Source organism: Lynx rufus, unplaced genomic scaffold, assembly GCF_022079265.1.
Source record: "Lynx rufus isolate CCGP_SWC_20201006 ecotype Redwood Valley unplaced genomic scaffold, mLynRuf1.p SCAF_4, whole genome shotgun sequence".
NCBI classification, from domain to species: Eukaryota; Metazoa; Chordata; class Mammalia; order Carnivora; family Felidae; genus Lynx; species Lynx rufus.
The window spans coordinates 91,369,431-91,396,187 of record NW_025814856.1 but is presented as its reverse complement, the minus strand read 5'-3'; the positions used below and the strand labels follow the sequence as shown (position 1 = coordinate 91,396,187).

At 40.7% G+C, this 26,757-nt stretch overlaps 1 protein-coding gene across 2 annotated transcripts in view; it reads right to left on the bottom strand.

Annotated features, from left to right (window-relative positions):
- Positions 1-26,757, bottom strand: part of GRM3 (glutamate metabotropic receptor 3) — a 97,524-nt gene that overhangs the window by 59,032 nt on the left and 11,735 nt on the right. For both annotated transcript variants that reach the window (XM_047097606.1, XM_047097605.1), the window contains exon 2: positions 16,848-17,703. In XM_047097606.1, the coding sequence (XP_046953562.1) occupies positions 16,848-17,703 (856 nt within the window). The remainder of the gene's footprint in view (positions 1-16,847; positions 17,704-26,757) is intronic.

Here is a 26,757-nt window from a genome sequence, read left to right as displayed (position 1 = left end):
TGGCTTTCTTCACTAGCTTTTTTGATGTGTAACCATAATTTAAAAATGTGCCGTATTCTAAATCTTTGATATTGCTCCTGTCATTTTTGTGGAGCTTCCTATGGCTTTTCACCTAACTCAGGGTAAAAGCCAAAGTCCTTATGAGGTTCTCCAGGCTCTGGACACCACCACGTCCCTACCCTCACTTCCTCCATGTCTTACATGCTAACTCTACCTGGCCACCCTGGCTTCTTTGCTTCCCCTCAAACACATCAAGTAGGCTCTCACCTCAGGCCATGATATTCCCTTCCTGGGGATGTTCTTTCTCATATCTCCACATGGCTTGTACCCTTACTTCCTTTAGGTCTCTGGTCATATGTCAAATTGTCAGTGAAGTTTTCCCTGACCACCTTACTTAAGACAGTAACACCCAATCTGTCCCCTGTCCCCATGACCCCCAACACACTTAGACGGGATTCCTAGTTTACTCACCTTGCTTTATATTTCTCTGTGGCATGTATCACCATGTGGTGTGCTATATATTGACTAGCTTATCTATGAAACATAAGCTCTGTGAGGGTAGGGTCTTTGTTAGGTTTCACTGCTTGATTTCGAGGGGCTGGGGCTGGGACTGATGTAAATAATGTTAGCAATAAATACTGACTGACCACATGAGATTTACCTGCTTCTTCAAAGTCCACTTCTAATCCTTTTTTTTTTTTTTCAGGAAGTCTTCCCAGTGTGAGTACAATGTGGATTACTATCTTCTTTATAACTAGAAATTTTAATCTTCCCAGAATCAAGAACACCTTAGTCATATGAAAGGTAAGGGCAAAAATACCATATCCGCTAGTTCTGTTTGGCATGCAACGTATGTGTCCTGTTTTCAGAATGGTAACAGCTGAGTCCTGGAATGGCTATGTGGTTTGCCCCAAGCCTCAGAGCCAAGCAGTGGTAAATCTAGCAAAGGATGAACTTTGCTGACTCAGTGTCTCTTGCTCTGCTTAGTATCAGTAGTCTCTCCGTACTCCAACAACAAATCTAAGCAGATTGGTTTTGCCTCCAATAACATTTTTCCGCTTTATTGGACAGGTATTATTACCTGCCTCAGCTGGAAGCTGAGGGGACATATCACTGGATAATGATCAAAGGACGTGAATTCTATTTCAGGAGGAGTTCTTTTTCTTTGACCTTGGGCCAAAGGTCACCTCTCCCATCCTCCATTCTCTCATCAATAAAAATAATAAATAATAACATCTTCTCAGTCTAGTTCACAGGGGTGTGGCAAGGATCTAATATGAGTACATTTAAAAGTGTTTTAAAAATGATAAAGTGCTAGTTGACTTCCCAACTGTTATTAACAGTCTAGAATTCCAACTTTTGGCAGTGTCTTCATTTCAGTTCCTTGACTGTGGGAACTCTTGCGATGACCCATCAAACCCAGGGGACAAGAAAATAAACTCCTTGCCACACTGTGGTTTGAGATCTGTTAAAAAAGGATGAGCCTGTGCACTCAAAGAATTGTACTAATCAATTCAACCCCTCATCTAGCAGTTTAGATCGCTAAATTTAAACTGTGGCAGAAAAGTGGAGTGGAAAGCTGTGCTATCATGCTTTTGTTTTCGTTCTTCTGTTGTCAAATTAACTTCGCTTCTACAGGTGTCTGTCAGACTCCTAAATATGGCCACAATATTTTAGATACAATTAGGATATTACATTCTGAAGAAAAAGAAAACAAAACATACTTTCCTTTTCCTGTTTTGCACTGTTTAGCTAGGGTACTAATTCAGCAGCAAAAGACCCTTGCCAGGCAAAAGACAGCAAAATAATAAATTTCCATACTGGAAAGGGAGGAATTAAGTGGAAGAGGAGGAGTTGTCTACAGGATAAATCCGTAGGGAGAATGTAGGTGGCCAAAAGCAGTGAAGGAGCCCATCTCTGGAAATTGGCACTTTTGCTTTCCTCTTAGAAACATTTCATTTATATTTTTTCTGTTCAAAGTATTTCTGGAGATGACACAGAGTTCTTGGTGAATAAAAATGAGGAGGATATAAATAACCGCATTATCCGAAGATTTGCTTTTTATTATTAAGAAATGATAAATTTTCTTCATTTTCTACTTTTATTAAAATTGAGATAATCAAGGTTTAGGATTTTATTAGACTAGGAGCATTTTAAAGAGAAAAAAATTTTTTGTCTAACAAATTTTTTTTTAATGTTTATTTATTTTTGAGAGATAGTGGGAGTGGGAGAGGGGCAGAGAGAGAGGGACACACAGAAACCAAAGTAGGCTCCAGGCTCTGAGCTGTCAGCACAGAGCCCGACGTGGGGCTTGAACCCATGAACATGTGAGATCATGACCTGAGCCAAAGTCAGATGCCTAACCGACTGAGCCACCCACGTGCCCCAGGGACAGAGAAAAATTAAAAAATATATATTTTTCTAATGTTTATTTATTTTTGAGAGAGAGAGAGAGAGACAAGCCAAGTAGGACGGGAGCTGATAGAAAGACACAGAATGCGAAGCAGGCTCCAGGCTCCTAGCTGTCAGCACAATATGGGGCTCGAACTCACAGACTGCAAGATCATGACCTGAGTCAAAGTCCTATGCCCAACCGACTGACCCACCCAGGTGCCCCAGAGAAAAAAATTTTTAAGTACCCCAAGAAGCTGGTACAGGGCTACCATGTGATTATTGGTGACTGGATAGCCTACAAACAAAACTTTGTATATAGAAAATTCTTAAGACGTTCTAATTTGTGAAAATACCAAGGGTATTTTTAATTATGTTTAGAAAGAAAACTCGATTTGTGACGGGTACTATAAAACACACATGAGCACAATGAGAAAAGCTTACCAATACACCAAACAGACCCACAAAACCAGTAGGGGCTCGGATGGAAAGTCTGGAAGAGTTTCAGACCTGGTGTTTCTCCCCCTTTTCTAAATTATTTTGCTTTTAATTAACTATGGAGATTTTTGTAATTAGACTGAGAGCATGGGGTGACGGGAAAAATGTAGTTGTAAGATTTAAGACACAGTGACCTGTAGCAAGTACTTCTACTTATTCCTCTTCCTCCTCTCCTTCTCCTTCTCCTTCTTCTTTTTGCAATTTACTATCGATTCTTGGAAATAACAGCATGATACTGCAAATATTGATCTCCTACAATATGATGCTCTCAGAGGAAGGAGTGAGATATATAACTGGAGGTCTTTGCATGAGTCATTCTCAATGGAAGATGCCATTATGGCAATTAATGAAAGAGTTAACAAATTCCTTTTTGGATAATGAACATTTTGGGGCAATTGTTTATTATTACTGCAGCTGCACATAGTAAGCTGAGCCAAATGATGATGGGACTGTGCCCTTGTTCTAGCTACAAACTTGTTTTTTCTCCTTGGGAAACAATACTGGAAAATAATGTGTGATTAGGAAACAGTCTTGGGTTGGCTTGGTAGGCTACTTAGCTTTGCAAACTTGAGAAAGTCATTTAACTCTTTTGAGCCTCAATTAAATATATAAAACAGAGGGGAAAAGATATACTTGCCTGATGGGATCTTTATGAGAATTGATGAGTGAAATATATAAAATGGTTATTGCCAGTCAGGTAGTGGTCAGTAAATGCTAGTTTCTTTTTCTTCCCCCCAACCCCCTTTCTTCTTCACGTTGGAACTTCATTGGTTTCAGCTGAAGTTCAGGGTAAAGATGATAAGCTAGTGGCCATAAGCAATGTGAAAAGCCTTTTTTAGGTTTGTTGATTTATTTTGAGGGAGAGAGAGAGATTGAGTGAGTATGTGCTGGGGGCGGGAGAGAGAGAGAGAGAGAGAGGGAGAAAGAGAATCCTGATGTAGGGCTCATCATGACCTAAGCTGAAATCAAGAGTTGGACGCTCAACCAACTAAGCAACCCAGATGCCCCTCTATATTTTTATACAAGAGAACTTGAAATGATTTAATCTAAAAATCAGATCAATATTTTACTATTTCAATTTAATTCTAGTTTCCAAAAGAGCTTTGAATTTTAACATAGGTTAAACAGAAATAGAACATTTGACAATTTATGAACACGTCTCCGTGTAATGATCTCTTCACTTGGAAAATCCTTTTCTTCCACCCTCCTTTTTAACAAATCTTAGTCACATCCAGTGTTACAATCTTTAGGAAACCTTTCCTGACTCTCTGCTCACTGCTGATCCCTCCTCTGTATGTACATATCATGCTACCAGACCCTTTCGAGATGCCAAAGATGAACTGCTATAGTGTAAAAGCTATATTCTCATACTGATAGTACTAACTGTGAGCTATTTGAGAGCAGAAAGAACTTATATACTTATTTTTTTTCAACCTTTGTAGTATCTCACACTAATTCATACTGAACAGTAAAGATTCTTTGACAAGCACACAAATCCTCCATATTAAAAAATTTTTTTTCTCTAGCAGCGTTAGGAATTCCCAGTTCTGTTTGTGCTTTACCATGAAGAACAAATTATGTAAGAAGTTTGCAATGGTGAAATATGAGATATGTAACCAGCCTACTGAGTTCCATAGGGATGGAATGTCCAATCTTGTCTTAAAAATAAATCTGTGTAACCTAGACTAATGGCTCTCAAACTATTCTTACTTGGATTCTATACATGATAAACTCATTCTACAACTAAAATAAAAACATTGATCTTTTCTGAATCAGTTGACGAATTAAAGTCATACATTCAATTGCCTTAATTTTTCTACTATATTTTAAAAACTTCTGTTAATTCACTGTATACCTGCTATGAGGAATGAATGAATGGACAACCTGTCAGTTAATATTAATAGCCAGTAGGAGACAAACATCCATAGAGGAATCGTGTTATACTCATCAGAATTCTTGGTTATAAGGATGAAACCAGAGGGCAGTCTAAAGAAAGTGAGTGACACAGGAAGCTCCTGTGTCACATGAGCCTCCTCCCATGGCCACACTGAATTTACAGTTATAAATGGAACACTCCCTCTAAAGAAACCCAGAAACCAGCTAAGAGACATCTATAAATTGGGCAAACCAACAAACGAACAAAAAAACCCACATTGAAATGGATAGGAAAGGCTGAGACGCACTCTTGCCATAAACCCCACCCCAAGCACAGCACCATACAATCAGGAGGGAACCCCCAACTCCTAGCTTCTCCCAGATGAGTAAAGGGTTTGGACCCAGCATCTAGCATCTCATCTTTTAAGACTCCCACCTGGGGGAAGTGTCCCCCAAACACCTACCTCTGAAAGCCCACAGGGCCTGTATCTATAAAATCCACAAGACTATAGCAAACAGAGAAGCAGTTACTAATGGACAGCACTTGCTGCCGCTATTACTCCAGGGTTCAGTGCAGAGGGTCACACAGAAAACATCCGCCACCCTGTTACTCCCTGCAAGGGGCCTAACTACATACAATAAATTAATGAAATCAGAAATAGAAGAGGAGACATTATAACTGATACCACACAAATAAGAAGAACCATAAGAGATTACAATGAACAATCGCATGCCAACAAACCGGACAACCTAGAAGAATTAAATAAATTGCTAGAAACGTACAACCTACCAGGACTGAATCATGAAGAAATAGAAAATCTGAACAGACCCATTACTAGTAAGGAAATTGAATCAGTAACCAAAAACCTCCCAAAAATAAAAATCCATGGCCAGATGGCTTCACTGGTGAATTCTACCAAACATGAAAAAAGAGTTAATACCAATTATTCCCAGATTCTTCTAAAAAATGGAAGACGAAGGATGAGTTCAAACTCATTTTATGAAGCCAGCATTACCATGATACCAAAATCAGACAAGGACACACAAGAAAACTTCAGGCCAATATCCCTGATGAACATAGATGCAAAAATTTCGACAAGATATTTGCAAACCACACTCAATAGTACTTTAAAAGGATCATATACCACAATCAAGTGGCATTTATTCCAGGAACTCAAGGATGCTTCAACATCTGCAAATCAATCAGTGTGACATACCACATTAACAAAATAAAGGATAAAACTCATATGATCCTCCTAATGCAGAAAGAAAAGCATCTGACAAAACTCAACATCTTTTCATAATAAAAACTCTCAATAAATGGATATAGAGGGAAGTGCTTCCACATAATAAAGGCCATACATAACAAGTCTAAGGCTAACATCATATTCAGTGCTGAAAAGCTGAAAGGTTTCCTCTAAGATCAGGAACAAGAGAAAGATGGTCAATCTTTCTACTTTCATTCAACATAGTACTGGAAGTCCAAGCCAGAGTAATTAGGAAACAATACAAATAAAAGGGATTTAAACTGGAAAGGAAGAGGTAAAACTGTCTTGATGTGCAGATCACATATGATGCTACTATACAGAGAAAACTCTAAAAGCTCCACCAGAAAACCTGGTAAAACTAATCAACAAGTTCAGTAAAGTTACAGGACACAAAAATCACTCTACAAAATCAGCTGTGATTCTACACACTAAGAATGATACATTAGAAAAAGAAATGAATAAAATCAGTCCCATTTACAATAGTTTCAAAAAGAATGACAAAAATAGAAATAAATTGAAACAAAGAGGTAAAGTATCTGTGCACTAAAACTATGAGACATGAATGAAAGAAACTGAAGATGACACAAGTAAACAGAAAGTTATTCTGTGCTTATGGATTAAAAGAATTAATATTGTTAAAATGTCCATACTACCCACAGTGATCTATAGATGCAGTGCAATCTCTATTAAGATTCCAACGGCATTTTTCACAGAAATAGAAAAAAGAATTAAATTTGTATGGAACCACAAAAGACTCCAAATAGCCAAAGCAATGTTGAAAAAGAGGAACAAAGCTGGAGGTATCACATTCTAATATCAAGTTATATTACAAAGCTATAGTAATAAAACAGTATGGAACTGGAACAAAATCAGACACATAGAACAATGATCAGAACAGTGAGCCTGGAAATAAACTCATGCATATATGGCTAATTAATTTATGGCAAAGGAGGCAAGAATATACAATGGGGAAAGGATAATCTCTCTAATAAATGGAGTTGGGAAAGCTGGACAGCCACATGCAAAAGAATGAAACTGGACCCTTATCTTACACTGTACATAAAAGAGAAATGAAATAAATTAAAGACTTGAATATAAGAACAGGTACCCTAAAACTCCTAGAACAAAACATAGGGAGTAAGCTCTTTAACCTCAGTCTTGGCAGTGATTTTTTTTGATTTGACACCAAAAGCAAAGGCAACAAAAGCAAATATAAACAAGTGAAACTACATCAAATGAAAATGTTTTTGCACAGCAAAGAAAACCATCGGCAAAATTAAAAGGGTGCCTATAGAATAGGAGAAAATATTTGCAAACTATATGATAAAGGCTTAATACCTAAAATCCATAAACAAATCCTACAACTCAATAGCAACAAACACAATCCAATTAAAAATGGGCAGAGTAACTGAATTGATATTTTTACAAAGAACATCTTCAAATAGCCAACCAGTCCATGAAAAGATGCTCATCATCACTAATCATGAGGTAGATGCAAATCAAAGCCACAATGAGATATAACCATACACCTGTTAGAATGGCTATCATCAAACACACAAAACGTAACACGTGTTGGCAAGGATATGGAGAAAAGGGAACCCTTGTATGCTGTTGGTAGGAATGTGTATTGGTATAGCCACTAGGAGAAACAGTATTGAGGTTGCTCAAAAACAAACAAACAAGCAAAAAAACAACAACAAAAAAACAAAAAACAAACCTATTATCCAGATACCCCACTTCTCGGTATGTTTCCAAAGGAAATGAAAACAGGATATTGAAAAGATTATCAACACTCCCAAGTTCACTGAAGCATTATTTACAATAGCCAAGATACGTAAACAACCTAATTGTCAATAGATGAAGAGATAGATAAGATGTGGTATATATACTACTGAGTATTATTCAACCATGTGAAAGAAGGAAATCTTGCCATTTGTGACAACATGGATGATCTTGGGGGACATTATGCTAAATGAAATAAGACAGACAAAGACAAACACTGTATGATATCATTTATATGTGGAATCTAAAAAAGCTGAACTCATAGAAACAGAGATTAGAATGATGTTTACCAGGTGCTAAGAGATTGGGGGAATTGGGGAGATGTTGGTCAAAGAGTATACACTTCTAGTTGTAAGATGAATAAATTCTGGGGATCTAATGTACAGCATGGTCATTATAGTTAAGAATATTGTATTTTATGCTAAAAGAGTAGTTCTTAAATGTTCTCACCACAAAAAAGTAATGGTACTTATGTGATGGGATGGAGGTATTAGCTAATGATATGATGGTTATCACTCTGTAATAAATATCAAATCAACACACTGTATACCTTACATTTACAAAATGTTATACGTCAATTTTGTCTCAATAAAACTGGAAGAAAATTTTTTTTAATTAAAAAATCTAAAAATATTAATAGTCATACAACCACTAATCATACTTGGTTTGGCAGCTTAGTGTGTATATGAACATAATTTTGTATTTGAGATATTATTTTGGAAATGCAACTTATGGTCAATTCTGTGCTAGAATTATTTAGAATTTTATTATTCTAAAATTATTTAGAATTTTGTTACAGAATTAAGTTTTTAGATATTCTGAAATGTCATTTAGCACTATAACTTCTGGGGACCCTGCCACCTTATCAAATTCTAATTCATCTGAGGCAGTGGGATGAATCCTTTAAATATCATTGTTTTGGAATAAACTAGATACAAATGAGTGTTTATACGAACCCCAGGTATAATGCTAGGGGTTTGGAGAAAGAATGTGAAGGATGACAATGTAATCTATCCTGGTGATATCACATACAACGACTAACGATACTATGGAGAATAGTTAAATGTTTAAAGAAAGAGGGAGATGAGGATAATGACCAGGCATTGAGTTCTTTAGTCATCATCCTCAGCGCCTACCCCTCGGGCTGCAACATCACATCCTTAATTTTCAGAAGCTGTGTTCACTGCTCACGATTTTGTTAGGTCTTACTAAACCCAACTCTGGGAAGGATCTCCCATAACCACCTGCTTCATTAGATGACAATTTAATCTTTTAAAATCTTCAAAGAGAAGTCCTCTTTTTCGGTATATGATGGCCATTGTGGTTAGAATTTTTTTTTCTAAATCCATCAGAAATACTTCCTTTATCTATTTTGGTTTTCCAGTGTTCTCTTGAAGATGAGTAGTAGCACAAAGGTATATGTCAGTAGAAAAACAGGTGTTTCCAATTCAACTGAGATTAGAAACCTTTAAAGACCAGGTTATTGTGGGATAACACCAGGTGTTCCAAAGGTCAGGAACATAGGTTAAACTTATTTTTAAACTGTATGTTAGCTATAGTGTTAGAAAATGCTCAGAATATTTCCCTCAATCTCCAGACACCTTTGTAAGCGATATTCCTATAAATACACCACGGTGTCCACAAAGCCTAGAAACATGTAGGAGACAGTATATTTGTTGTACTTTTTTCTGATCAGCAAGGTGGGAGAATCCATTTCTTTTCTACTTTATTGGGGACTAGTACTTATTTTTTTTATTTTTTATTTTTTTTGCTTTATAGACAGGATGGCTCTTCAAACAAATCAAGGTAAGTTAAGAATTATGAGATAATAATAATAGTAATGACAGCTAGATGATAAGAATAATAAACAGCGGCAGCAGAAAGCTCAGGCCAAAGTGGAAAATGAGGTTTTCTAGAGGCTCCTGTTCTCCACTGCGTGACCTTAAAATGAGAACCATTTCTCAAGCTTCTAAGACACCAAAGCACAGATGCATGGTGCATAAACAAATAAGTAAACACATTAGTGGTGTCCTTTGGGGGTTTAAATCTTATTCTTGTGACCCCAGGAAGCTGACCAGAGAGAAAAGGGAAGAAAGAAGTACAGGATATTTATCTTTACATTTTGGAAATGCTTTTGATCAGCAGAGCTGGAACAAGTTTCTGTGCTTTTGTGGGAACTACAAATGTTCCAGGGGAGGAAGCAAGATCAAGAGCAGTTTGCTCTTTCAGGGACTTCAAAGCCCATTCATCTAAAGATGTGGCCATTACCATTTTGGCTTCCTCGCTGTGCCTTGGATGGCCCTGTACTTGTCAAGAGGAGAGTCTTGCTGGGTTGGGGCCAGCTCAAACATATTCCTTGGAGTGCAGTGTTCCAGAAAATCTGCCCTTCCTGGCCTGTGCTCTGTGATTACAGTCCCAACCAGGAGTGATCCTTGGACCTACTGGATGAGTCAGACACAGAGGTGAGTGGGACAGCGAGGCCGGATTACTCATTTTCTGCCTCTGCTCCTCTTCTAGGTGTGGAGAATTATAAACATAAGAACAAGGCTGCACCGTCCCCACCAGGCTCCAGGTCTCTGATCCCAGCAGCCTGTCTCCTTGCTGGAACCAAGAGGTGAGTGTGCCTCATCTCTCCATCCCCCCACCCCCAAAAAAGAAAAAAGCAAAAATGAGCAACAACGACATTAACAACAAAAACCGGCATTGCTGTGTGTCCTATTATCCAGTCCTATTATGACCACAAATCCAGCAATAATAGGGAGCCGTCCTCTTGCCTTGTAAATCAAGTCCTGGGAGTGATATTTACTCAGTGAGTTGGAGATTTCTTCTGGGCCTAAGATACATAAAAGTTTTCCAATTCAAAACAAAAGCTGGAACCAAACGAACACAAAACCTAAGCCAAGGCCTCAACATTGCAGGCCCCAATAATCCTGCTTCTCTACTTGAGTCGCTCCATAAAGCAGCGACTGCATCTGTCCTGTTTATTCTTGCGTCCCCAGGTCCCAGCATGAAGTCTAAACCTATCTGTGGAATGAATGTCTAAATCAGGAGGTTGGGGTCACCTACTCCGTTAAGTGGTCTTGGATAAATGTCCTATCGTGTCAAGTTCTCAATTTCTCCATTCTCAAACATTCCAGTCCACCAAAACTTGCGAATCCACAGAGGAAGGTTCTGTGTGTTATTTCCGAGGGAACGCCTACTCGATAGCGGTCGTGCCTTGGAGCCCCTCTGGCAGTATGTTCAGTAAGTGGGAGCTCTTCCTTTTGTTCTTTTGAATGGGGTGTACTTTAGTTACCACATCACTCTGACAGTCGAGTTCACTCTTATGTGCTTTAGTAAGTGAAGATAATAATGCTGACATCCTGAATTTCCACCTCTGTCAAGTGAGGAGTAGGGCAGGTTCATCTTTGAGGAAGGCCTTTTGTCACTCTATGATTTTCTTCTCCTCTGCTTTCTGGAATTGGTCTCAGGATAAAAAGTGACAGGGCTTTTACTCTACTGAGAACACACGAAAATGCCAGCGATACTGCATTTCTTAGGATGTTTAATGGTCCTCTCTGTTTCCTCTGTTTTCAACTGACTTGGTAGTTTAAGCTTCCCTGTTGCATGCTGAGCACACGGAAATAAATGAGCACATAGAATTCAAAGTAATTTTGAAAAGTCAAATGGCAACAAACATAATTCGCATTTAAGTATTTCTTTCAGGGGCGCCTGGGTGGCGCAGTTGGTTAAGCGTCCGACTTCAGCCAGGTCACGATCTCGCGGTCCAGGAGTTCGAGCCCCGCGTCGGGCTCTGGGCTGATGGCTCAGAGCCTGGAGCCTGGTTCTGATTCTGTGTCTCCCTCTCTCTCTGCCCCTCCCCCGTTCATGCTCTGTCTCTCTCTGTCCCAAAAATAAATAAACGTTGAAAAAAAAACTTAAAAAAAAGATAAATAAATATTTCTTTCAGAATTCTCCACGACGTGACTCTTTAGATGGAAAAACTTTTTTACTGACAACAAAAAACCACCTTTGAAAATTTTTTTATAATATCCTAAGGTTCAGATTCTAAGGCTCAGCTTCCAAAGTTTGGGTGTCTTATGAACCATCTCAGCTCCAACTGATTGGTAATGTGGCTCAGGATCATTAAAAGAATTATAAAGAGTAGCACAAAAAGAAACACATTTCAAACTTATTGGTCGTCTTTCATTCCTTCAACAAACATTCCATTAATATCTAATGTGTGTCAGAAACGATTTTTGATGTTTGGGATCAAAGTCCTCAGCTTCCTAGGGTCCTTGGTTCCATACAAAAGAGGCCTGGATCCAGTGACTTCAGCCCTGGATTTCAGTCTTTGTTACTGCCACTAATCACATGATGACCTTGGACAGATCACTGTGAGTTGGGGGGACTTCATCTATAAAACAGGGATGGGTAAGAGATCCAGAGCTAATGCTGTTAGGTCTTAAATTTATCTCAAATACAATCACAGAACATAACTAAAGGACAGTGCTTAGATAAAAGCAGCCCATTCTAGAAGTCACATCCTTTTCTTTGTTGACATTCATTTGTTAGTGAATGCGATATATACATGAAGTTTTCCTAAAAAAGAATGAATACATCTACTGATTGTTTTTCTCATTCGTGGAATGCCCACTCTGCACCAGAAACTGTGTTTGGGCATTTCAGATAAGAGATGAAACATATCTTGGGGCGCCTGGGTGGCGCAGTCGGTTAAGCGTCCGACTTCAGCCAGGTCACGATCTCGCGGTCCGTGAGTTCGAGCCCCGCGTCAGGCTCTGGGCTGATGGCTCAGAGCCTGGAGCCTGGTTCTGATTCTGTGTCTCCCTCTCTCTCTGCCCCTCCCCCGTTCATGCTCTGTCTCTCTCTGTCCCAAAAGTAAATAAACGTTGAAAAAAAAAATTTAAGAGATGAAACATATCTTCTCTGCCTCGAAAAAGCTCACAATCTAGTAATGGAGATAGAGAAGGAAATGTAAGTTTGGGTGTCAAGTGCTATTCATAATCAATAATATTTACTGAGTGCTTATTATGCTTGGGCTACATCAGTGAAAAATTGATAATGATTTCTGTTTTCATGGAGTTTATATTCAAACATGAAGATCAAACACTAGAGAATAAACATGAAAACGAATGATACGGTATGAGAGAAAGTGAAAAAAAAAAACATGGTGCATAAAAGAAGTAGAGAAGCTTAAAAAGAAATAGGGATGACCTGTGGTGGGGCAGGGGAAGCTAATGGCAATTTTCAGAAGGATTACCTGGTGGGCCTCCTTGAAAAGCTAACATTTGGGGCGCCTGGGTGGCTCAGTCGGTTAAGCCTCCGACCTCGGCTGAGGGCGTGATCTCGCGGTCCGTGAGTTTGAGCCCCATGTTGGGCTCTGTGCTGACAGCTCAGAGCCTGGAGCCTGTTTCAGATTCTGTGTCTCCCTCTCTCTGACCCTCCCCCATTCATGCTCTGTCTCTCTCTGTCTCAAAAATAAACATTAAAAAAAAAAAGAAAAGCTAACATTTGAGTAAAGGTTTGAAGGAAGTGAGGGAATCACCTGGCCTTACGAATATGTGGGGGAGGGGCATTACAGGTAGAGAGAGGAGGGGCAGTGAAAAAGCCCCGAGTTTGGGAACCAGGGGGGCTGGAGTGAAGTAAGAAAGAGGGGAGTAACAGGTGGTGACAGGAGAGTAAGAGGGACAGGGAGGGGGTGGATCCGGGAGGACATTTGCAGGGCATTGCAAGGATTATTTGACTTTTGTTGTTGAGTGAAATGGGGGAACTCCCTAAGAGGTTATGAGCAGAGGGGTGACTTCCTGTAAGTTTTATTTATTTTTTATAATTTTTTATTTGAAAGAGAAAGAGAGAGAGAGAGAGAGGAGGGGCAGAGAGAGAGAATCCCCAAGCAGGCTCCAGGTTCAGCACAGAGATCCCAACGTGGGGCTGAATCCCATGACCCTGGGATCATGACCTGAGCTGAGATCAAGAGTTGGATGCTCAATTGACTGAGCCACCCAGGCACCCCTGATTTAAGTTTTAAAAGTGCATTCTGGCTGTCCTGCAGAGAATGGGTTGCGGAGGCTGGGTTGGAGGTGGGCAAGAGTAAATCGATTAGGAGATTATTGTAAAATGTAGCCTAGAGATGTCGGTGGCTTGGACCAGGGTGGTTGCAGTGGAGATTGAACGAGTGAAGGTACTAGATAGGGCAGATGGGGACGGGGTGAGAGCGTTCTACATGGATGAAACAGACATGTACATTACATGTATGTTTTAGGCACAGAGGATACAAAGGCAGGATGTACTCGGAGAGCTGCAAGTAGTCTTCATGGAAGGAAGGGTGAAGGTGGGGTGTAAGCAAAAGATGAGTCTAGGGAGGTAGACACTGGTTAGATCCGATGCCAGAAGAGCTCACTGTGTTGAAGAAGCTTTAACAAAGAATCGTTCTGCAAAATCTCTTTTGCAAAAGGAATATCGAAAGCAGGTTAACGTCAAGGATACGCATGTTGGCCAACGCTGGAACTAGCCAGCAGGAATATACCAAGGAACCAAAGAGTATTTTAATTTATGTCATTAAAATTCTCAGGGGCCTTAGCTCTTCCATCCCATAACGGCTAGAGCCCTTAGGGAACGGACTGCAACTATCCCTTGTCAGAAGAACCTTGTAGTAAATGCACCGAGTACAAGCAGATGGCTAGAAGAGCGGTCGTTCGACCCACCTGAGCAAAGATTGTTTGCTGTTTACCATTGTGCTTAGTCCATTGTGTCAACATTCAAGTTAGAAAAACAAAGATACTATTTCAGAAAAAAATGTAAAACACCACCTGTTTTTCAACAGGTAACTGGGGGAGTCTTATTTTTTTAATGTGCATTTTTAGCTTCTTTAGCACTTCATTGTCCTCCCCCAGTAAGGTGTTTTCGTGTCCAATTCTCACACTATGAAGCATGATGGCACTGGTGGTTGGTATAAGTTCCCTCTCTTCTCTGTCGTTTCAACCTGTGTCTCACCCTTCTCCTCTCTTCAGAGATGGAGAATGACTGGTAATGACGAACAAATTGAGAAAGCTAAAATAGCACTTTGTGGTCAAGTTTATAAAGCTGCACCAAATTGTAGAATCAAAGCCAGTAATTGAACAAGACAGACAAAAGGAAGATAATTCTGTTTCATTTATCTGAATAATGGCCTTATTGCTTCACTTTTCTTTGCCATTTAGGACTCAGGCCATGAAATGAAGGAAAATATTTTGGTTACATCAAATACCTTGCAAGGGCTCACTGAAATCTAAGAGTTCTCTTTATAGTAGCTGCTGCTGAGTGAATACATCTGTGTATTTGCGTACTAAGGAGTAAGGAATGAAGTACAACAATAAGGTTAATGAATACGTGTGGTGAATAAAGATAAATAATTACCCCACGGGTAGTCCGAAGTGGGGTAGGAAGGATGCTTACCTTGTTTATCTTTAAGAATTAAGTGCATTGTAGATGCTATTTACAGATACTTGAGAAATTCATTTATATTTAGAGTAAAGACATTTAGAGTAAAGGACCTGGCTGCATGGTCCTTTCTTACTTTCTGGAGATGGCAGTGGAACCTGATCTGGGATTTTGAGGTAAATATATATTATTTCTACATGGAATGCATCTGTGGGAGTATGGGACACAGAAAGAGTTTCATCTTTACCACCTATTACAGCCATTCTAATGGTAAGAAATAACTCGTAGATGAATAGGAGGAAATATTGACGTAACTGATTTCCACTACATTGGCTCCCTCTGGGTGGAATGAAGAACAGATGTGCAAAATGCAGGCTGGTAAATTTTGTGCTTATTTTCAAGGCTGGTTTAGGAATTAGAATTCTGGAATAGGAATCAATGATCATGGGGTCCTCTCTTAGTATTACCAGTGATTTTTCAGGTCATTTGACTTCTGAGTGGTCATCTATAAAGATGACGTGGGAACTGCTGCTTATTCCAAACACAGTATGATTTGAGCATACAAAGTTTCACATCTTGGGGGATAAACCAATTGAACCAGACTGTGCAGATTAGAAGGATGCCCTAATGGCAGGGGAGATTATTATTACTAGCAATTTAGGCAAATGAAAGCATTTTATCGCTGTACTATTTCTGGCATCAATTTTTTTGTGCCGCATAATATTACTTACAATTTATGATTTGGGATAAACTAAAGTCCTCAGAACCAGTACCTTAATGCACTGCTATGACACGCACCTTAGTAAAGAAATCAAACCTAAAAATTTTGTGCTTTTTATGTTAGTAATGCATTGAAATGCAATGCTATATTTAGAAACAGTTTACCATATTTAGAATCAAAGGAAGAGGAAACAAAAGCCACTTCAAATACACCTTTGTCTATCTATTCACGGTATTGAAATGACTTCCATCAGTCTTCAATGTAGCTTACACTCATGCTCTCAGGAAAAGTTTTGTTTCATAACATCATTTGAGAAAATCCGCATCCCTTAATGCCAACATGGAAACGTTTCTTTATAACAGACAAAATAAACTCAAATGCCTGGAAATCACCATGGTCTGAGTGTTTTCCCCTTTCCCCCCCTAATTAAGCTCTGGGAAAACAGCGACTTTTTTTTCTCTCACCCACTGTGAAAGTTATTAGATTCTTTTGCTCAAATCACCCACAAAGAGGGCTTGGAAGTTCATGTTCCTTAGAGAGTTGCCAATTCTGCTAAAGAAGATTAAATGCCCATATCACACGTGTCATACCCTACGGCTAACAAGAAAGAGAGCAAATGTGGCATAGCCCGCATGTAGGCAGTTACCACATGTCTGCCTAGCCTGGGGAGCCTTTCAATTATGGGTAGTATATCAGCCAAGATATTCCCTCAAAAATAAGTTAAGAACATCAGAGCCGTCACATTGCATCTTGGAATATTTGTGTAACAGGTTGCACCCTTTTTTGTGGCTCCGAAAGGAAGATTTCTGGGTCAGGGGCAGAGGTATTTGATTCTTGCTTGATTCCACCTGTTTATCCCACAGAAAACGAGGAAAGCTGTGCTCCTTGCTTACCTGTGAAGTTGATTTTCAGCAAATAGTCCTTGTACAACTTCTTCCCGTCCAGGATCTTCATAGCATCGCACAGCTTGGTGGTGTTGGGACACAGGGTACGCTGCATTTTGTGCAGGGCGTGGGCCATGGCATACACCGCGTTCACCACAAACATGATCTTGGACTCTTGCTCGTAGTTGCTGCTGTCGATGGCCAGGTGCTTGTCGCACGCGCGCCGGTGGTTCCGCTTGTTCTGGAGGCTGCACTGGAACTTCTGCTCCCAGAAGTCCCGGAACCAGGGGTTGCGGTGGTTGTTGTAGGGGTTGAGGCTCTGGAAGTAGCGGTCGAACTGGCGGACGGGGTGCGAGGCGAGCTCCAGCGTGATGGCGCCGTAGGCCACGTGCTCGCTGCCCTTGACGATGCTCTCCTGCGCGCCCCAGCCGTCACTGGCCACCCAGGTGAAGGAGGCGTTGGCGCGGCTGGCGGCGGCGATGAGCTCGCGCGAGTCGTCGCTGCGCATGAAGAGGACCACGACGCGCGCGTTGGGCTTCTGCAGCAGCTCGCGGATCACGCTGTCGTAGGACTTGCGGATGTTGGAGCGACCCACCTTCTCCGCCGTGGCGATGCAGATGTTGCGCTGGCGGGCTTCCTGCTCGAAGGCCTCGATGCCCGTCTCCCCGTAGTCGCCCTCCGAGGCCACGGTGGACACGTAGGTCCAGTTGAAGAAACGCAGGATCTCGGCCATGGCTTTGGCCTGGTAGAAGTCCGGGGGCACGGTCCTGGCAAAGTAATCATAGCGCGACTTGTCGCTGAGTTTGGCGCTGGTGGACGCGTAGCTTATCTGAGGGATCTGGAAGAGCCTTAGCAGGTTTGCCACCTGGGGAGGGGGGAGCGGGGGTGGTGAGCGGGGGTGGTGGGCGGGGGGGGGGGGGAGGAGGAGAAAGAGAAGTACTTGTTTTAGAAACCTTCTGGTAAACGCACGTGAAAAATGAACAATACCAGACTGTTTACCCAGCTCCCTTTTCCCCTCTGGATCGCGAAAGTCTTGCGTACCGCGTTGCCAGAAGCTTCCCTGCGCTGTGTTTTGGCTTTTAGGGAGCTGTTTCAAGTGGAAATGTTTATGCTTTGGGAAAGGGCAGAGTAGAGACATGAAAAGGGCAGTGCTCTCTGCGTCCTAGACTTTATGCTAGGCCCCGGGCAAAGATCGGTCCTGTTCAGGTGCCTTCAGTGTGGTTGGTTCAGGTTTCTGGGGTCCTGCTACAGCTCTGTCAGACAGCGAACTTACAAGGGAATTGGCCAAACGGTTTTTAGACGACTTGGCTGCGGTTGTGTAGAAAAAGCCTGGGTGTTGCCTGATTCTCACTTCCCCCTCTTTTGCTAAAAATGGCAGTCTCTGAAAGAGTTTAAATTGGGAACCTGATGCCACATGGACAGTCCAAATTAGACATTTATTATCTAGGTTAAGGGGGAAAAAAATCAATTCTTTTTGGTCCGCTCCGAATTTTGGCACATGCTTTTCTAAACTTCTGAAAAGCTTGACAGACATTTTCTTTGCTTTCCTTTTCCTTTTAAAATTTTGTTTCTGTTTAGACTATGTGAAAAGAAAGCATACAGATGCTATTCTTATGGCATTTTTGATTAAAAAGCAAGTTAGGAAGTATTAAAGACCTTATCAAGAAAGAACCGTCTCCTTCAAAATTTTAAGGCTTGAATAAAGAATTTAAATTTGTCATAATTCACTTACCAGGAGTAGTTCACTGTGTTTATTTCTTACACAATAAAAAAGGAAAATGACACTAGCTTACCAAGGAGCATTTTATGCATTGAATGTTTGCATAAAAATGTATCTTAAAATCTCTGCATGCATTATATGTACATCTAATAAGTTTATTTTAATTTTTCCTGGATACTTCACATAGCCTGAACCCTCCTGTCTCTATACTGACTGCAGCTAAGTTACGTAACATACTAATTGTACTTTAATCAGCAACAACACTGAATATTCTGATATACTCTATGAGTACTTTGAAATTTTCCTTCTGGAAATTGTGGTTTCAGGTTTACATTTGACATGTAGGAAGCACAGCTTGAAACAGGCAGCTGTTAGCAAAGAGCACAAGTAACATAAAACAACTGACATCTGAGTCCTGATTAATCATCATTTCATCTGGCAAAGGAAACTAACAGCCAAGTTCATACACAGCCACACAGCATGTTCTTGGAGATCTGGCCTGCTATTAAAACCAACACTTGATATAGCCCAGAGCTATCAAAAATGTTTTCTATATCATTTCAAATCCTGGTCCCTCTCACTTAACTACAAATAGAACAGCTAGAAAATCTGGCATTTACCGTGCAAAATAAAGCAAATTTAAGGCCCAAATCTTTCTTGCAGTTGGTAAAAACCTGCTGAAAGAAATTTTAGGATACAGATAGATTTGGGGGAATAGAGGTAAGTGGCTGGGAGGCTGGGTGGATGAAGGCTAGTATGCCATTTATTTCTTCTTGTATCGGGACTCGGAGACCCTGAACAAAATGGCCAACACCGATTCATTTGAACATAGGAGTGCTGTTTGTTTACTCAGCCTGATTGATGGGGGAATAAGCAAGTACTGTCATTACTTCTAGACTGATTACCTGGCTTCCTTCGGATTTATGTACCATGGTTGCAGACTGGCAGTAAGAGAGAGCCCTGTCTGCGCTCACGCTTGCCTTGGTAATGGTGTTTTTGGGTAGCACTGGAGAAGCCATCTCTTCTTGATGCTACAGTTTTCTCATCTTCAAGTTATATTCATCAAGACCTTAACCCCCTCAGGGAGGCAGAGAATGAAAGGACCTGAAAAATGCCCAGAAATATTATTTTCTGGTAGCTAGGAGTCACAGTGAAAGGATCCTAAGCTGCCAAAACTTTCTTCTCCCAGAGGGGTACAAGTAATGAGAAGCTGCTTAGGAAAAGAATTCTTATCTGTTGACCGATAGGATCCTGTGGCTTCGTGTCTGCCTCTCCAGGATGTCTGAAAACAATTTTCAGATAAGGCAGGCTGTACGATAGAATGAATTATGCATAGAATAATGGCAACGCGGAAAAGTTTCCCTGCACGGGAAGGGGCCGCGATGAGCCGTCACACGTTGGGGAGGGTGGAGGGCTAGAGTGAAAGAGCAATTATTGCAATTATTAGAACTATGCATAGTGTGTGACTATGAATCTGAAGGGTGGAGCACAGAAAGACGCCCAGGTGGGAAGAAGAGGGGAGAAGAATAGGAGCTGTGCCGTGGCCTACACCACAGATTGTCTAGCTGCTGGTAGGAGGAGCTTTCTTACTAACATAAAACTTGGAACCAGAGTTGGGGGACCTCCAGATAGTTGTCAGCTGGATGTTTCCTATCTCATTTGTCTAAAACTTGGGCATCTGCAGCATTCTTAACTTGCTTTCCTGGCCATATGGTTGCTCTGAGAGAGCATGAAGGAATAAGGGGAACTCCTACACTGGACATCATTTTAAGAGTAAAAGAAGAACAATTTTCGGATGGGGAGGTAATGTCAAATTTTGGAAGAAAGCTATCCAATTATATTATTAGTAGGAGTGGAGTGAGGAAAACGAGGATTGAGTTATATAGGCGTTAGCAAAAAAAAAAAAATGGTTTAAAAGTAGAGATACACTTCTCATGGACAGAGACTCTAAAAAGGTACATAGCCTAAGAGAGAAAGATTTGAAAAATAACTCCCACTGTAGAGAATAGTTTTGATAAGACAGTAAAGACAAGGTCTCCAAAGAACCCATGGGGGCCTTTGAGTGATAAAAGAGCTAGTGACAAGAGATGGGTGCTAGGGCTGTGTCGGGTCCTTGGGCCTCCCCATGGGCAGCTAAAAGATGGGAATGCACCTATAAGAATTAGGGAGACTAAAACACAGAATGCGAAAATGGAGCAAAGTGATTTTTGTTGTTGCTGGTACTGTTATGTGTTTATGTTTCAGGAGAAGACTTGGTGAAAAGAGAGACTTACTGGCTGGGGAAGTTGGTTCCAGATGGTGAAAGAAAAGACCTTGCCCAATCCCTCTTGCCTCTTCCCTCTATTCAGTGAGAATGTTTCCCAACGTGGAGATGGTAATACAATTAAATGAAAATCTTATCTTGCATCATTGTGGGAGAGTAGACTAAACAAAAGCCCATATTTGAGTTTGCTTCCAGCTCTGAATTCTGGGAGAAACAGCAGATGAATCTGTGGGATCCCCATGAATAATCTTTGAGGATTTAATAAGGGGAGGACTGTCAGAGGGTGAAAAAGAAGGAGGAAGGGGAAATTGAAGAAATATAAATTAAGATTAAATAAATCAGTAAGCAGGATGTGTTTTGGTAACTCTCTAGAATAGAGTTTTTAAAGTTTTTTTTTTTTTAACGTGTATTTATTTTTGAGAGAGAGAGTGAGACAGAGTGAAAGTGGGGGAGGGACAGAGAGAGAGGGAGAAGCAGAATCTGAAGCAGACTCCAGGCTCTGAGCTGTCAGCACAGACCCCCATGCGGGGCTCAAACTCACTAGTGGTGAGAACATGACCTGAGCCGAAGTCAGATGCTTAACTGACTGAGCCATCCAGGTGCCCCTAGAATTTTTTCATTAGAGAGCATGCAGGCACTTAGAAAGGGATAGCATGCATTCACTAAGAATGAATTTCAGTAGAGAACATCTCTGTGGAACTATTTAGGGAAGAATTGTAGTCCTGGAGGACCGTGACTTCAACAAGGCATTAGTGACATTACTTGCACTCTTGTGGAAAAGCGACAGTGATAGGAATTGGTTGAGAAAGAGAATGGTTTGGAAGAAGGTGTATATAAGGTTAAATTTTTACCAGTGACTTTGGAAGATAAATATAAATAAGCTACAAGACCTTCACATTTTAGAGCTGGAAGGAACCATGAAGATGCCCTAAGCCTTTTGTTTTATAGATGAGGAAACTGAAGCTCATAGGGTGAAGTGGCTTTCTAGAATTTACACAACCAATAAACAGAAAAACTAAGATTAAAGTCCAGTCTCTTGATTTTTCCAAAGGACTAGACTCCCTTGCTGGCAATAAGGTGATATTAACATAGGAGAGATGTAAATTTCTGAATTCAAGTCAAAATGACAAAAGTGAATAAAAGAGAAGAAAACTAGGGGAAAATGAGGTTACAAATGCAAAGCTAAGTGCTGCAGTTCAGCACCAGAAATCCAAGGGTGGCTAAAATCAAAGGTGGATTATTGAGGGGTTTACTCTCTTTAGATTCCATTTCATACTTCTTCAGAAGTCATCAGGGAGGAACTGTCCCACAGTCCCTATTCTCTGAGTGACTGTCGGCAGACTGCCTTTTTGGGGAAACCTTTTAAAGATCCCTGGTATTTTTAATGGTGCTACTAGTTTCGTGCCTGCTAGGGTTCTAACTGTTGTAGATGTATTATCTGCTTTAATCCTCATAACAATCTTACACAATGGATACTACCATTATCCTGTTTTGTAGACTGAGGAACTGAGGCACAGAGTGCCTTGGGATCTTGCTATAGGCTCCAAAGGTGATGGGATTTGATCCCAGGCATTTTGGCCCTGTGCTCAACGTCCCACACTTAATCCATTCTGCAACCCCAGCTCTGAACCTCTGTCATCTGCAATTATTCTCACTATGCGATAGCACTGGTATATTTCAAGTTATAACATGCTTGTCTTCTTTTAAATTTCTGAAGGCCTTAACTCCTTGATTTGAGGACCATGAGTCATCATTCCTTGTTATCAGAGTGTGTGTTATCAAATAATATATATATATATATATATATATATATATATATATATATTTATATATTACTTTTTGTTTTCATTTTTCAGTCTGTATTTAGCAGTGGTTCCATAAGCATTTGCTTTCTGACTGGCCATCTTCAGAGATAACAGCAGTTGTCTGAGAATCCACTGGGAAATTTTAACTGTGAGGTCGAAAGCTTCAAGCTATAAATATCATGATCACGTTTGACTTCATGATTTGTGCGAGAAACACAATGACCTTATGGCACAGCCTGTTATCTCCTAGGCCTGGAGAGACTGCATGCAGGTTTAATCGAACCCCTTCTCCTATGTAGCATGTATTACAGTTTTATGTTCAGTGGTCAGACACCTTGGGGTGTCCATTTTCTGGGTGGTTTGAATTTAGGTAGGACTAGCTATTGCCGTGTTTTCATTGTAACCCAGCAAGTCACTAATATATTGACTCAGTTGGCTTGAGGAGAAACATTTAGGATGCTGGACTTGGCCAGGTTACTATTATTTAGCAAATGACATGATCTAAAATTAAGATTTCTTGTATTTTCCTCATTTTTGTAGTTGCAAGGGGTTATTTAGCATGGGCTTCATCTGCAATAGCTGTCCATCAGGCCAGTGTTACCTGTTGTTGAACATCTGCCATCGTTCTCCCATTCTTCCCCCTCCAGATGAGCTCAGTTCTGTGTGGTTTCCCCCTATTTATTATGTTCCGTGTCTATGCTTCACGTTCACTACATACGATGTTCTCAAATCTACATGCCTTTGCACATGGCGTTCCTTCTGCTTAAGATAACCTCCACCACTTGTCAGCTCAGCTAATCCATTCAAAGGTCCCTTCTTTCTTGATACCTCATGTCAAGCTGAGACTCTTTTTCTTGTACATATTTTCTTCATAGCACTAATCAAAGTATATAGTGATTTCTGTTCCCTAATTCCTCTACTGGTATGAGAACTCGTAAGGACAGGGGCTTTGTATTGTTAATTTCTGTTTCCTCAATGCCTTGCAGAGTATAGAGATGCTCCATAATGTTTGTTAAATGAATGAATTGCTGAATGAGTTGGTAGTTTGCTACTCTCCCATGTAATCTTTCCTATTACAAGGATAGATTTCTGTGGGAAGAAAATAACTGGCCACCAACAGGCAGTGTAAAGATAATCTCAAACACTATTGATAAACAATTTGCTGTGCAATATGGATCCTTCACTAATTACATTCAATTTTGCACTAAAATGAGATGACACATAAGACATGGAATTGGCTTAGACGTTTAGGAATCTGAAGCAGAGTATTTCGTATGATTAAAACCGATTTCTTCACATTATTTCTGTGTCACCAACTGGGAGTCTATAAAAGGAAGTCAATATTATATCAACTGGATCTGGTCATCAGACCAAGTCCCTTTAGGGTATAAAACTGTCTTTCATTCTGAGAAAAACAAAGGGCCTTAGCCCTGAAACCTCAATTCTCAAACAACATATACCTAAAGTAGGGGGTCATATAAATGTATATCTAAGGCAGGCTTCACCAAATGAACTGATATTAGGATCTGCTGGTAAGAGAAGTTGTTTTTTTTTTCTGGAGACAAATGCATCATATACAAGACACATTAAGCAGCCAAACACTCAGAACTGTCATCAGTTGCTCACTTATTCTTTCTTGGGAATGTCTAAAACTTTACCTTTCTGATAGTCAATAGCTGATTGTGGAGTGATGCTACTGTCGGCATCAAAACCATCCTTATGTGCCGTTGAGTATTTTGAGTTAAAGACCGATGTTTCTGAAAGTTTTACTTCTCTCAACATTTTTTAGCTAGTCAGGGGGACTCTTCTTTTTAGTACTCTGGGTGTCATGCTTCATTTCAGTGATGTCCTCATCATGAGAGCGAAAGAGTATGAACTGTGAAAAAGAGCTCAGGTAGTCTGTTCTTCGATGTGAAAAGGGAATATGGATTGGAAATTTCTGTCGCCTGCGAGGCTCCACATCAATCCTGCGGTCCCTCTTCCCGTTCAGGATGTCTGTGACGTACCCATTTCAAACATGAGCTTTGTGCCTTCTGTGGTGGCACCGTGCCACATATTTTTCTCAACAGAAGACAGAAAGGCGTGTGCAAGTTTAGAGTCTAGTGGAAATAGATTTCCCACTCAAGAGATTGTCCCTTCACAAGGATGCCTTTCAGAACTTACAGTGTCATTGGCTTCGGAGACTGTGCTAATACATTAAAGGGAACACCGATAACTCATTTTTGTGTGGACCTGTACTTACCTACAAAAGTTCCAGATGGTGAGAGGCATCAAATGTTTACTTTCCGAGAGAAACACTGTCTATACGGCTGAAGTATATGCATTTGAAAAATAACTCGTTGTGGCTGTCCTGGGAATCAGGAGATTCAATAATAGCCACCATGGGTTTGCCTTTGCATTCTTGGCCGTTCATCTATCTCTTTGGGGCTGTTTTCTAAGATTAAGCCAACAACTTCAGCTGTTTTATCACACGTGCAGTCCTGAATGCTTGGCTCCGTCCTTTTAATTAAGCGATTATATATAAGTCTGGAAGAGAAACACTGAGGGCTGCACTTTGAACCATCTGCTACCTCATAACCCACGTGAGTACACGAAGCAGGTTGTGAAAGTGGTGATGGTAAGAGACCTCACCGACCCTGCTCTTCCGAATGACCAAGTTGCACTGTCAGCTGTACAAAATCCCGGATTGGTTTGTATTTTAAACTGCAACTGGAGGTGGTATATAGTTTAGAAACCGCCTGAGGAATCCAAGCTGTTCACATCACATGAGTTATCTGCCCATAAAGGATGCCAATCATATTGTTACTGTGGAAAGGATTAGTCATTTTTTTTTTTTTTTGGACTGTCCTACCTGCAGCACATCTGGGAACATTTTGCATGAAAACAGTTGACTACAGCCCATGACTGAAGGCCAGAGATTAATCTGGATTTAGGAAATCACATAATAGAGTGTAGCAAATGCCAGTTTACTCAGTATAATCTGCAAAAGTCACTAACTCTTGCATGCCGTGGCCCCCCGAACACTAGTCAAAGGTTCATACTGCCTTTCCCGTTCAACAGCCTGACTCAGTCCTGATGATTTTGTAGGGGCAGTCCAGACAAAGGATTCTTTATGTGTGGCGAAAACTTACAAAAATGCCTTGAAGTTACCCTGATTTCTATCTCAACCTCTCCCGAAATCGCTGCACTCAACGCCTGTGGCTTACAACCTGGACAATAATATACTTTCATTTTCTCCATTCGTGGCAAATGGATTTATGAATAGAAAGGTTACCCATTTGGGTGCTCTCAAAACTGAAATGATATGCAAACCACATAGGACTCCTCGAATCACGTTTTTTTGGGGGACCAGTATTGTAAGACAGGTCGGGTTTCTCATGGTGACAATGCTGCTCTGTCTTGCTCCCTTCCTAACAGGCACTATTGGAGGAATAACTTTGTTTCCATCCTGACTCAGCACGTGCTTAGAAGAAGAGCCAGAAGGTATTTTGCCGACTGAATCGGTTGGCGTCTGACTTTTGCTCCCCCTTTTCTCCATGAATTAATTTTCGAGAGAAATCATGGAACCGAATTCATTTGGGTTCCAGTCACTAACAACGGGATCAAGAGGTCTATGTCGGATCTCGTCCAGAGTGTGTTCGTGTTTGCCAGTAACACCTGCAAAAGCATGGCTCCCAGGGGGACTTGACACCGACAGATCCGTTAGAAGCAGGTCTTTTCGTACCTCGGGGATTGATTTTCGACAATGCCTGTTCGAGGATTTAACAGAGCCACAAGTTGCATTAAACCATGTTTTCTGTGACCCCTGAAGTGACTTGCCTAACGACAACATGACAAATATAGTCTTACCAATGAGAGAGGCATTTCTTTCCTTGTTAGCTGTTAACCAAAGGCCAAAAGTTGTTGCTATGCCTGGGGGCAGATGAGGGCTAAGGCCCGGTTGAACAAAAAAAAGGTTACTATTTCCTCCTGAGGTCCTGGGGCAATAATTTAGGGCAGAAGGTCACATACCACATTATTTGTAGCAAATAGAACTGTGTTATTCACGGTTTCCCCTTTGGCTGTTCACTTCTTCAACAGAGGTGTCAGGAAGAAAAGCAAATAGTGTAGTGGTTCATTGCGCTGGAGCAG